The 14,413-nt window shown below is 41.6% G+C and overlaps 1 protein-coding gene across 1 annotated transcript in view; it reads right to left on the reverse strand.

The window, feature by feature from the left end:
* LOC124038247 (sodium/potassium/calcium exchanger 3-like) overlaps positions 1–5,475 on the reverse strand; it is a 156,179-nt gene extending 150,704 nt beyond the window's left edge. Inside the window, exon 1 of the mRNA XM_046353867.1 lies at positions 4,874–5,475. Coding sequence (XP_046209823.1) covers positions 4,874–4,937 — 64 coding nt within the window. The 5' untranslated portion in view covers positions 4,938–5,475. The remainder of the gene's footprint in view (positions 1–4,873) is intronic.
* Positions 5,476–14,413: the final 8,938 nt, after the last annotated feature.

The raw sequence follows: 14,413 nt of genomic DNA on the forward strand, positions 1-14,413 counted from the left end.
TTTTTGAAATGTATGCAAATTTATAAAAAAGAAACATCTGAAATATCACATTTACATAAGTATTTTGTTGAAGCACGTTTGGCAGCGATTACAGCCTTGCGTCTTCTTGGGTATGACACTACAAGCTTGGCACACCTGTATTTGAGGAGTTTCTCCCATTCTTCTCTGCAGATCCTCTCAAGCTCTGTCAGGTTGGATAGGGAGCGATGCTGTACAGATATTTTCAGGTCTCTCCAGAGATGTCCGATCGGCTTCAAGTCTGGGCTCTGGCTGGGGCACACAAGGACATTTAGAGGCTTGTCTTGAAGCCACTCCTGCGTTGTCTTGGCTGTGTGCTTAGGCTTATTGTCCTGTTGGAAGGTGAAACTTTGCCCCAGTCTGAGGTCCTGAGTGCTCTGGAGCAGGTTTTCATCAATGATCTCTCTGTACGTTGCTCTGTTCCTCTTTGTCTGGATCCTGACTAGTCTCCCAATCCTTGCTGCTGAAAAACATCCCCACAACATGATGCTGCCAACACCATGCTTCATCGTAGGGATGGTGCCAGGTCTCCTCCAGATGTGATACTTGGCATTCAGGTCAAAGAGTTCAATGTTGGTTTCATCTGACCAGATAATCTTGTTTCTAATAGTCTGAGAGTCCTCTAGGTGCCTTTTGGCAAACTCAAAGCAGGCTGTCATGTGCCATTTTACTGAGGAGTGGCTTCCGTTTGGCCATTCTAACATAAAGGCCTGATTGGTGGAGTGCTGCAGAGATGGTTGTCCTTCTGGAAGCTTCTCCCATTTCCTGATTGCTCAGTTTGGCTGGGCGGCCAGCTCTAGTCTTGGTGGTTCCAAACTCCTTTAATTTAAGAATGATGGAGGCCACTGTGTTCTTGGGGGCCTTTAATGCTGCAGACATTTGGTACCCTTCCCTAGATCTGTGCCTCCACACAATTCTGTCTCAGAGCTCCAAGGACAATTCCTTCGACCTCATGGCTTGTTTCTTGCTTGGGCATGCACTGTCAACTGTGGGACCTTATATAGACAGGTGTGTGCCTTTCCAAATCATGTCCAATCAATTGAATTTACCACTGGTGGACTCCAATCAAGTTGTAGAAACATCTCAAGGATGAACAATGGAAACAGGATGACCTGAACTCAATTTCGAGTCTCATAGCATAGGGTCTTGAATACTTATGTAAATAAGGTATTTCATATTAGTATTATTTTTTATATATTTGCAAACATTTCTAAAAACCAATTTTTGCTTCGTCATTATGGGGTATTGTGTGTACATTAGATTGATTAGGAAAGTGTTTTATTTAATCCATTTTAGAATAACGCTGTAACGTAACAAAACGTGTAAAAAGTCAAGGGGTCTGAATACTTTCTGAATCCACTGTAATAAAGTCCAAAAATAATATTGCAATATGCAACTGTATCGATTTTCTCCACCATCACTACCATCGTCATGTCAGTCATTGATTTTTTTCTTTGACATATATAGTCACAACAAACATTCAGCTTTCCCATAAGATAAAACTTAATTCTGTATTTGGTCAGTAGCATTATGTGAAAATGATTGATTGTTTTATGATATTTCTTGCTTTGACCGTGTGTAAGGGGAATAATGAAGGAAGATGTCACCAGAATCCCACTTCCCTCTTGGAAAATCTTTTGACTTTGCAAGAACGTGCATTTTTTTTCACTTTTCTTCAGTTTATGTTCTGGTGAAAATACTAAGGTCATCTTATGCTCAGTTCCTCTTTCAATAGACCCATATTGCACCAAGGGTTAAGTAATTTGATGACAGAGCAACAGACGCGCAGCTACCAACTCCAGGGGATTATTAAATGCACATGTTGAGCTGCAGTTCTTGTGCCACACAAACCTAAAACTATATTCGTAACCAACTGGGAGTTGGGAATTTACCAGTTGTGAAGTCGTAAATACCAGTTCGATGCATTTACGTGCAAAGGCTAATTGGCTAATGGCCAACAAGCTGCGTAAACAGGATGTAAATACACGTAAATGTAGTTTACCTTATTATTTTTTAAATAGTGTTTAGTCATTTTTTTATTTCGTTAATTATCATTCACCCACTTATTATTGCGTCCCCAGCATGATTCCACTGCGAACAAGTGGAATCATGATTCAGGTATGCTCGTTTTGTTTGCCTACTCCCCCTGGATTTTCTTTGTTAGCAGCGCATTCATTCACCACTCTGTCCAATGGCAAACTCCGGCCAAGGCACAGGCCGGGACGCGAAATGAACTACCTCAGCCTAGACCAACGCTGACAGTGGCCTTGCATGATAACGGACATAAGGCCATTTTTTAAAACTTCCCTCGACTCCTGCTGTGTCAACAGACTCTCTGAGAATGAGTGTAGGCTACAACTGGTAAATAGTCGCTGATATTTCAGTCAGAAGCCAGCTAAAATCATAACAAAAGATAGGCTACTATAAGTTCTCAGAACAAAATAATTGGACTTTACAGAGAGTAGTGTGAGACAGACAATTGTGAGGCAGGCTGCAATGCAAGGGAGACACAGAGAGAGGAAGCAAGCAGAGAGAGGTTTGTAGTACAGTGGTTCCCAAACTTGGGGTCGGGGACCCAAGTGGGGTCCCCAGAATTTTAAATAGGGTCCCCTGAGAGAATATTTCATCTTATCAAATAGATTAATAACTGGTTTCTCTTCAAATCGGTATAGAATACAACATTTTAGAGTCAACTAAGGGCCTTTTACACTTTAGCGGCATACAATACAGAAAACTGAATTGCAGTGCATCTCACATGAGATGCTGTAAACATGAACGTGATTAAAAAGATAACACTTTTCTAGTGTCCAAATGAACTATTTTGAGAGGGCGACCTGATGTGCATTTCGTGTAATTTTTAACTACAGAAATTTACTTTAAGCCTTTTTTCATAGGTGTGGATTGTTTCAAATCACAAGTTTGTTTGGGAAGCCCGTAATTTGTGTAGTGTGCGTGGCAATAGGTCTAGCTGATTGAGCTGCGGCTGTCAGTGAAAAGCGTCTAATATATTTGTGAGGATAACGTGTCTTGAGTATAATTGAAAATATTGCATCAAGAAGAAGGGGAGGGGTGTGTGTCTCTCTCCAGAATGCATGCATACAGTATGTAGGAAAGTGCCCATTTGGCAATGTCTTATTTCTGATTGTCTTAACTCACCACATACACCACATGTTTTTTTCCCGCCTCACACAGGTCAACAAAGCCTGTTTTTTAGCATCCATTGCGAATGATAGTTCCTCAGTATTTGAACAATCTTTCCAACACTCCCGGCCTTGATAATCACCAAGCCTCAGTGTGAAATAATACAATATTATGAACTGATGATCCAGTACAGTATACCAAGTGGAAACATCATACAAAACTGCTTTCTGTCCTGAGCAAACTAGAGCAGGAAACCTTGAGGGCCCAGAAAAGGCTAGTTGGTAGAATGTTGCAAGTTTATTAGCAATAGTTTCAGCCTGGACCCTGTGATGCTTTGATACAATATTGAACTTCACTAGCAATAGTTCAAGTCAAGACGGATAGAAAGGGAGGCAGACAGGCGGACAAGAGAGATGAATGTGATTGAAAGAACCAGAATTTTCATCAGGATATTTTCTACTGTTTTAATTTCTAGGCTTTAGGGCGGCCTATGTATTTTACTTAGTTGACGATGAAGTTATTGGCTATTAGTTATATATTATTATTAGTTATATATCTCTGAGTTCTATGCTCTCATTTCTTTAGCCGCCAGTGGATCACAGTCTATCAATGTGTCCATATGGCAAAGGCTAGTGCTCTCACCATAGTTTCATTTTAATGTTCAGAGTTTTATGATTAACCACGTGACAATGATTTTGAGAAACTGAAACTTTATTATTTCAATGAAACTGATCCACGAAAATGTGCATATAAAAGTAATCAGAACTGGCACGCAGATTGGTAGAAATGGTAGGATAAATTGTAAGCTTTCCCAAACTTGAAACTCAGGAGAAGACTATGGTCTTTATTTACTATTCCAGCCATTTAAAAAATGTGCACACATAGGAGGTCCCGTGAAAAAAACAGGCCCGCCTATGGAAATCAAACGCCTCCCTAACTGATTTGTCCGGGCGCCAGGTCTGTGGAAACCATGTGTTTGATGTACTTGATACCATCCCACTCATTTTGCTCCAGCCATTACCACGAGCCAGTCCTCACCAATTAAAGTGCCTGGGGCTAAACACCCCCCCCTCTGTAACTGGATCCTGGACCTCCTGTGTTCTGCATTGACCCCCCTTTGCAGTCTTTTGACTCATCACATGCACTGCTGCAACTGCTTATTAGCCTATTTATCCTGTTGCCGAGTAACTTTACCTCTACCTACAGCATATGTATATCTACCTCAATTACCTCCTACCACTGCACGTCAGCTCAGTACTGGTACCCCGTGTATATAGCCAAGTTATCGTTACTCATTGTGTACTTATTCCTCGCGTTATTATCTTTCTATTATATTGATATTTTTCACTCTGTATTGTTGGGAAGGGCCATAATTATGCATTTCACTGTTAGTCTAGACCTGTTGTTTACAAAGCATGTGACACATATGATTTGATTTGTTGCAACTCATTTATGGACAATCCTTGCTTTAGGCCTAGATAACAACAATCATTTATATGAAAACGTAAAGGTCAAACTCAGGTAATGAAGTGCAAACCCACAGAGGAAACACACTCAAAAACATCATAGCCTATATGGATATTAGTGAACAACATAGTCTAGAATCGCTTTATGTCCCTTCTTAGGAGCCTCACAAAATAGTGAAACTGAAAAAAACATACCTCTCGCAAATAGGCAACTGTTCAACAAGACATTCTGACAACAAGCATCTCACCTGCTTTCTCGACCAAACACGAGAGCCCTTTTACAAGAGCGAGCAGCACCCCCATGAAGAACATCTGCCCACCGAACAACTCCTTTCGCTTTTTCCGCTGAGCTTTGGTCTTCCGCTGGTTCAGCCTCCCTTGAAGCGGCTTACTCCGCACCGCACCGGGACAGTCCCGGGCATCATGCCAAAGGCTATCCCATCCATGGAGACGTTTTCACGGGGACAGAGTTTCTGGGAACCCGGACAGGGAACGCGGAGGAGTCGAAGGAAGCGGGGAGGAAGAGGGGTTCGGAAAGTTACACAATGGAAGAGGTGGGTTGTCGACGCGTGAAAGACGATGTTGGTATTCTATCTTGAGTAGGTTGCGATGTTGTCTTCTATATTACTTCACACGGAAGTGTTGCTGTGCGTCGTGGATGTTGTGATAGGACGGAGCGCTCCATGGATGCCTCAGTTCTGTGGCAGTTTTCGCCTGACACAGTCTGCAACAAGGCTGGCGATGTACAAGAGAGAGCGCGGAAAGGAGGATGTAGAGGGGTGAGTGTTTGTGTATGATAGAGAGAGAGAGCGAGAGAGAGCGCGGAAAGGAGGATGTAGAGGGGTGAGTGTGTTTGTGTATGAGAGAGAGAGAGAGAGAGCGAGAGCGAGAGAGTGAGTAATTGAACAATGTAGCGAGATGGGGAGAAAGGACCGAGCGAAGAGAGAAATCCCACTGTGCACAAACTGTATTTCAACAAATATTATATTTCACCCAAAAATGTAATGGGATGACGTTAAATCAACGTGGAAAGCGAATTGAATTCACAAAGTCATCAATGTTAAGGAATTGTGGGAATTTTTGTGTCTTTTTTTCACCCAACGTTTAGCCTAAATCCAATAACATGCTTCAAATGTATGTTGGTTTCATGTTAAATTCAGATAGTTGAAAACTCAATCAAATGTAAATTAAAACTAGACCTTGAACTGGCATCAGTTTCCAGTGGATGCATTTTTCAAGCAGCAGGCTTCATTGTGAACGACAAACTACTCGCTCATCGTTGCCCTCTCCTGGATGTAAACTCAGCAAAAAAAGAAACGTCTCTTTTCAGGACTGTCTTTCAAAGATAATTCAAAAATCCAAAAAACTTCACAGATCTTTATTGTAAAGGGTTTAAACACTGTTTCCCATGCTTGTTCAATTAACCATAAACAATTAATGTGGAACGGTCCTTAAAACACTAACAGTTTACAGATGGTAGGCAATTAAGGTCACAGTTTTAAAAACTTAGGACACTAAAGCAGCCTTTCTACTGACTCTGAAAAAGACCAAAAGAAAGATGCCAAGGGTCCCTGCTCATCTGCGTGAACTTGCCTTAGGCATGCTGCAAGGAGGCATGAGGACTGCAGATGTGGCCAGGACAATAAATTGCAATGTCCGTACTGTGAGACACCTAAGATAGAGCTACAGGGAGACAGGATGGACTCCCTCAGTGCTCAGACTGTCCGCAATAGGCTGAGAGAGGCTGGACTGAGGGCTTGTAGGCCTGTTGTAAGGCAGATCCTCACCAGACATCACAACAACATCGCCTATGGGCACAACAACATCACCTATGGGCACAAACCCACCGTCGCTGGACCAGAAAGGACTGGCAAAAAGTGCTCTTCAATGACGAGTTGCGGTTTTGATGGTCTGGGTGATGGTCTGATTCGCTTTTATCCTCGAAGGAATGAGCGTTACACCGAGGCCTGTGCTCTGGAGCAGGATCGAGGTGGAGGGTCTGTCATGGTCTGGGGCGATGTGTCACAGCATCATCGGACTGAGCTTGTTGTCATTGCAGGCAGTCTCAATGCTATGCATTACAGGGAAGACATCCTCCCCCCTCAAGTGGTACCCTTCCTGCAGGCTCATCTTGACATGACCCTCCAGCATAACAATGCCACCAGCCATACTGCTCCTTCTGTGCATGATTTCCTACAAGACAGGAATGTCAGTGTTCTGCCATGGCCAGCGAAGAGCCTGGATCTGAATCCCATTGAGCATGTCTTGGACCTGTTGGATCGGATGGTGAGGGCTAGGGCCATTCCCCCGAGAAATGTCCGGGAACTTGCAGGTGCCTTGGTGGAAGAGTGGGGTAACATCTCATAGCAAGAACTGGCAAATCTGGTGCAGTCCTTGAGGACTGTGTGTTCTGTGGCTGTCATTGAAAATAAGAATTTGTTCTTAACTAACTTGCCTAATTAAATAAAGGTAAAAAATACCATTTCTAATGACTGGTCATTTTTGACCTGGAACACCACAGGTGTACAAAAGTTAAATAAAACACCCAAAATGTAATGAAAATGATCTAAATGTATTTTGTGTGTTCAAATGCCCTGTGTGGACAAAGTCATTGAACCTTATGACAATCAGATTAAATTAACTACATTTTTCAGAGAGTAAACTTGTAAATTGGTCCAATTCGACCAGAACACAGCAGGAGGGTTAAGCAGGGTTCATACAGACATTCGCAAGTCATTGAAAGGACTTTCAGGGACTTTTTCGAGCACTTAATTATAATTTTCAAGGACCTCAATGATATACAATTGTATAATATATCTATTTGTACATATAGGCCTAATATAGATCCCCCTCCCCCCAAAAGCATGTAAAAAGTATTTTATAAAGTAGGCCATTACCACAAAAATCATGAAGAATAAAGATTTTTGTATGCCTCGCCAATGCATTGATATTCAAATTATTATTACATTCTAAAATATGGAAGAATAATGTGGATATTGCCTGACTAAATAGGCAATTTTCTGTAGGTTCCTTTTTTAATGGAAGGATTTGTATCGAAACCAAGTTGAAGCCAACATTAGATGTTGTTGTACTTCTAATAACAGTACATGGTTTAACCGCAACAGTGTAGCTCAACACTCTTTTTAACTGATATGGATTTGACAATTAAAAACATATAGATGAGCTGGTTAAGAAGCTAAGATTTAAAGTGAGCTTTTTCTACAGAAACAGATCGTGCCTTTCTCTAAGCAGTAGGAAGCAGATTATTCAGTCAACCTTTTTATCTGTTCTTGATTATGGTGATATTATTTATCAAAGTGCAGCTGCTACTATTCTTAAACATTTGGAGGCCATCTACCATTGTGCCCTTTGTTTTGTTACAGGTGATAGTTTTGATAATCATCAAGATTTTGTATCAAAAGGTTGTCTGGACTTCGCTAAAGACCGTAGATATCAGACACCCGAGTTGCCTAACCTGTTCACAGGATTGAGGTTCCTAGGGTCTCCGCCGAGCTAGGTAAATCTGCTTTTAATTTTAATGCACCATATTGCTGGAACAAAATAAAAAATGTGTTTCATCTTGATGTTCTGGTGCCTTTCTGCAATTTAAAGTATTGATTGTGTACTTATTTTAGAAGGAATGTTACAGTTTTTCTGGCTGATTTTTGACGTTTTATTTGTGCCTCCCATGACTTTTTTTGTATTTTAATATATATATATATATATACAGTGCATTCGGGAAAGTATTTTAGACCCCTTGACATTTTCCATATTTTGTTATGTTACAGCCTTATTCTAAAATGGATTAAATAGTTTCCCCCCCTCATCATTTTACACACAACACACAAGGCACTGCATCTCAGTGCTAGAGAGGGTCACTACAGACACCCTGGTTCGAATCCAGGCTGTATCACAACCAGCCGTGATTGGGAGTCCCATAGCACGGCACACAATTGGCCCAGCATCGTCTGGGTTTGTCCGGTGTAAGACTGCATTGTAAATAAGAATTTGTTCTTAACTGACTTGCATAGTTAAATAAAGGTTACATTTAAATAATGACAAAGCAGTTTTAGAATCCTCTTGGACCTAGACTTAGCGCTCTGGTACTGCTTGCCATGCGGTAGCAGAGAGAACAGTCTATGATTAGGGTGGCTGGAGTCTTTGACAATTTTAGGGCCTTCCTCTGACACAGACTGGTATAGAAGTCCTGGATGGCAGGAAGCTTGGCCCCGGTGATGTACTGGGCTGTACGCACTACCCTCTGTACTGCCTTGAGGTCGGAGGCTGAGCAGTTACCATACCAGGCAGTGATGCAAACCGTCAGGATGCTCTCGATGGTGGACCGGTAAAACCTTTTATGGATCTGAGGACCCATGCCAAGTCTTTTCAGTCTCCAGAGGAGGAATAGGTTTTGTCGTGTCCTCTTCAAGACTGTCTTGGTGTGCTTGAACCATGTTACTTTGTTGGTGATGTGGATGCCAAGGAACTTGAAGCTCTCAACCTGCTCCACTACAGCCCAGTCGATGAGAATGGGGATGTACTTGGTCCTCCTTTTCCTGTAGTCCACAATCTCCTTTGTCTTGATCACATTAAGGGAGAGGTTGTTGTCCTTGCACCACACGGTCAGGTCTCTGACCTCCTCCCTATAGGCTGCCTCATAGTTGTCGGTGATCAGGCTCGATTTGGCCCAAACATAAACGTCTATGTTTCACATGTTTTGACAGCACAGTACAGTAGAGTAGAGCACAGCATAGTAAGTACCTTAAAGCACAGCAGAGTACAGTACTGTACAGTATAGTGACAGTGTAGTAGAGTATAGTTCAGTACAGTAGAGCACAGTAGAGTAAAGTACAGTGTAATGTACTATATTGTATTGTACTCTAACCTACTGTATTGCTGTACATTACTCTACTGAACTACACTATACTTTACTATACTTTACATCCATAAATTACATTTTTTCATTGTCTGGAAAATACGTATTTTCAACATCCGGAAAATACACCTTTTTAACTTTCTCAGAACTGAAAATTAACCTGATTTAAGCGTCTGGAAAATACATATTTTATGTCTTTTCAACATCATTTTGAAGTAGTTTTGATATTACTGAATTGGAGTACAGGCAACATTGATGTACCTTTTTCGGTGAGCCTGTTGCAGCATAATCTTGTATGATTGGCAGAAATACTTGATAATGACATCATAGGATGGAGGCATCCTCAGACCCAGCTATCCCATAATTCCCTCTGATGGAGGGTGTGATGTTAGCCAATGAGCTGCCAGATTAGAGCTATAGCTCCTTGGCCCATACTCACACAATCTCGCTCTCACACACTCATATGCTCACGCAAACACGCACCACATGCACACACTTCCTGTTTGTGGGATTGAGCATAATCCTAGTCCAGAGCGCATCATAGCAGTGATTCAGGACATTGAGTGTGTGATATCTCTCGCTCTCTCTCTCTGGCATGATTTATCTCTGTCCAGTCTTTGATGTGCTGTTAGCCTTTCATTGTCCTCTAACTCAGTGTGATTCTGTGTGAAGCTGGTTTCAGTTCAATACAGCTCAGTTTTTTCCTTCTTTTGATCAATAGAGACAGAGGTTTTGTTTGCCAAGTTAAAAGGCTTCATACTATATCAGAGTGGCCAGCTGTGTAGGTGAATACATCACTCAGACGCATCCCTCAATGCATCACTCAGTGGCGGCCATGTAATTTCAGACAGCCTTAGGTAGATATTGTCATTAACCTGTCTGAACCAGGGATGGGCAACTTTGATGGGGGTGGGGGCCACAATAAAACGGATCTCATCATGAGGGGCCGCAGTGGCCCTCAGTACCCACATCCATAATTACTTTTTTTTGTCTCCTGTAAGTTGTTCTGGATAAGAGTGTCTGTTAAATTACTATAATGTAAAACATTTAAATGCCAGTAAACAAGGAATATGCAGTATCACAGTGTTTTACCAGTAGCAGAGAATTCTTTCTTTTTCTAGCATGCGTTGTGGTAAAATATCCATCCATATTCATGTGTTGTTAATGCCATCAACTCTCAATGGACCACACATTCCTTCCCTCACTGTACTCTGGTGTGAGAGATAGATTACAACTAAATGCTATGAATTAATTAGATCCTATAAATTAAAATGGCCCATTTCGGTTGCAATCAATTAGTTTAATTTCTCAGTGATCAAAGTATATTTAAACAAAATAATGTTGTAGGAATACTGATCTTATCGGTTTCTAACTGCGGAAACGATTTCAGAACAATCGAAGATGGTTGGTGTCATGGCTTGCTGAATTGAAATGGAACTACCCCAAGGTCAGACAGCTCTGTACAGTACGTCAACATTTATATAATGCTGTGTATCCGAATGATAAACCCATGCAATGACATCTGTGCTCTCCATTTCCACATGACAGTGCCACCTCGGGGATTAAATTAATAAGAGGTGTATTATGACTTGACGCCCATGTCATATTGATGCTACTGTCCTCGCTATCCTGTTGCTGCCTCCACTGAATGCAATGTCTCCCGGTTTTGCAGGACAGTCAGAGAAGTAACTGGAGTAACTGGAGTGACAAGCTAGCTTCTTGCTTTAGAATGTTGAGCGGTTGGCGTGAGTGTGTTATTTACTTGGGGATGCAGGGATGCGGGTTCGGATGCACATACACAGTGCACATACACAGCGGTGCTCATTGGGTGACTAATCCAGAAATGATCTGCCACAGGCACTGAGTAAAACCTGTGTGTCTATGTATGCTGATGACTCAACACTGTACACATTAGCTACCACAGCAATTGAGATCAGTGATCAACACTTAACAAAGAGCTGCAGTCAGTTTCAGAATGAGTGGCGAGAAATGAGCTGGTCCTAAATATTTCAAAAACAAAAAGCATTGTATTTGAGCAAGTCGAGGAGATTAAACTGCTTAGTGTTACCCTAGATTGTAAACTGTCATGGTCAAAACAAATTGATGCAACGGTAGCTAAAATGGGGAAGAGGTCTGTCTGTGATAAAACGCTGCTCTGCTTTCTTGACATCACTATCAACAAAACAAGTCTTACTGGCCCTAGTTTTATCACACCTGGACTCCCGCCCAGTTATATGGTCAAGTGCCAGGGTACATAGGCAAATTGCAATTGTCCCAGAACAGAGCAGAACATCTGGTCCTTAGATGTACACGGAGAGCCAGCATTGATAATATGCATGTCAATCTCTCCTGGCTCAGGGCTTTATCTTTGTGAGAGGTATTGACATTTAGAAATTACCGAGCTGTCTGTTTAAGCAACTAGCGCACAGCTCAGACACATAAATACCCCACAAGACATGCCACCAAAGGTTTCTTCACAGTCCCCAGGTCCAGACCAGACTACGGGAAACGCACAGTACTGCATTGAGCCATGACTACATGGAACTCTATTCGGCATCATGTAACTCACTCAAGCAGTAAAATCTGATTTAAAAAACAGCTAAAACTAAAGCTTATGGAACAGCGCGGACTGTGAAGAGACACACACATAGAGGCACACACACACACACAGCATTTGCAAAAACATGCTAACACACACACTCTACACACATACATTTGAATATTGTTATTTAGCTGTATTATTGATTTTGTATTGTATATATGTTATGGTAGAGTAGTGTGTAATAATGTGTTGTGTTATGTATTATGTAATTGTGATTGGACCCCAGGAAGAGTAGCTGCGGCCTTGGCCTCAGCTAATGGGGATCCAGAATACAATTCCTGCTATTATTCACATGTGCACACACGCGCAGGCACGCACGCACTCTCACTCGAGCACACACACACACACACACACACACACACACACACACACACACACACACACACACACACACACACACACACACACACACACACACACACACACACACACACACACACACACACACACACACACACACACACACACACACACACACACACACACACACACACACACACGCACGCTAGCAGCAACATGCTAAGCTAATCAGAGCAAGCTAGATACCTAAGCATTTAGCAACGTCTTAGCTACTCATGTTGAATTACTAAATAGAGCTTGCTAGCTACAGATCCTTCAGGAAATATTCATACCCCTTGAAATATTCCACATTTTGTTGTGTTAAAGCCTGCGTTCAAATATATTAAATCTTTTTTTTTTCTCATCCATCTACACACATTACCCCATAATGACAAAGTGAAAACATGTTTACATTTTTTTTTATATGTATTGAAAATTAATTGTAGAAATATATAATTTACATAACTAAATGCTTTTTCTGCTAGCTTGCTACATTTGACGCTTTGCTTCAAGTCATGGGACCGGTTGTGTCTTAGAGATATTGTCACATTTGTCTAACTACTGTAATCTCTGCTGAGTCCCCAACAACCGGATGTCCTGGTTTTCAGGAGAAATGGAAAGAGCCTATGAGGAGACTTCTGATTTTGGACTTTAACAAGGTGACACTCCATCTTAACTCATCCTATTGGAGTTTTACTGGATTGTTTGAACAGTACTTACAAATGGAATTTAGAGTGATCATACCCACAGAAAAAGTCTCATTTATCAAAAAAAATCCTATGAGTGTCATACACACACTGGTAGGAGATAACCATTGATAAATACCAATTGCTCTCAGCCTCTGTCCTTGTGCATGACCTTGGCTGTTTGCATTTCGAAACGCTCAGGTCTGGGGTTATGGATGTGCCTTAGGGGCTTGGCCCGCCCTACTGTACCTCCTTGCCCGTCGAAATACAATTTTGAAATATTGATAATTTATATGACCGAGACGCACGCCAACAGAAAGAAGCATCAATCTCATTTAAAGCATCCTAGCAAGTGAAACAGCGCCCCTCTGTCTCAGTATGTGTAGACCATTTATCTGATGCCGTCTGGACCAAAAGAGTATGGCATGTCATACTATTTCTGTCCAGACAGCATCAGATCGACAGGCTACATACAGAGCGGCACTGTTTCGCTCACTCAGATGCTTTCTCAGGTGACATAGTTTCAGCAGAGAGGAAGAGGCGAAGCAAGAGAGTTAACTTGCCAATGGGTTTTCATGGTCATAATATGCAGACTTAAGCTTGTCGCTTGCCTTCCCACCTTTGGGACAAAGAGTCCCATTATTAGGGCTGAGTCATGAGCATCTAATCATTATATACTGATCTCTAGTTTCAGCCTCTTGCGAACTGGAGGGGAAAGTTGGCGGGTGCACAGTGCATTGTTAGGATTCTGAATTCCCCCAAAGTAAATGGATATTTCACCATAATTATATACAGTAATTACTCCTGTATAAATAAATTCATTTATAATACTTCATCAGGGCGCATGACTTAGCCAAATTAGCTTTAAAAAAAACATAGCTGTGGATTGTTTCAAATCTCAATTGTGTAGGCCTATGCCTATTTGGGAAGAACGCAATTTGTGAGTGTGTGTGGCAATAGCTGGAAAGATAATATGTTTTCAGTAAAATATAAATGTTGCAACACGAAGAAGGGGAGGGGTGTGTGGTAAAGATATGGCGCGTCTCTCTCCAGAATGCATGCACTCAGCTCTCCAGAATGCGCTCAGCTGTCTCCCACCAATTTTTGCACATTCTTTGTTTCCTTGTGGGAATTGTTTGCCCTTTGATTGTTAACTTTCGATCAATTCCCCATTACAAATGTCACCAGTAGGTCAAGTGAATGTACTGTTAATCCCTCGTCATTTGGTTACATTCATTTCTGTTAATGCATGTATTAATTAAGTCATTTACCATTGTCATTCTGG

This window comes from Oncorhynchus gorbuscha, linkage group LG06, assembly GCF_021184085.1.
Source record: "Oncorhynchus gorbuscha isolate QuinsamMale2020 ecotype Even-year linkage group LG06, OgorEven_v1.0, whole genome shotgun sequence".
NCBI classification, from domain to species: domain Eukaryota; kingdom Metazoa; phylum Chordata; class Actinopteri; order Salmoniformes; family Salmonidae; genus Oncorhynchus; species Oncorhynchus gorbuscha.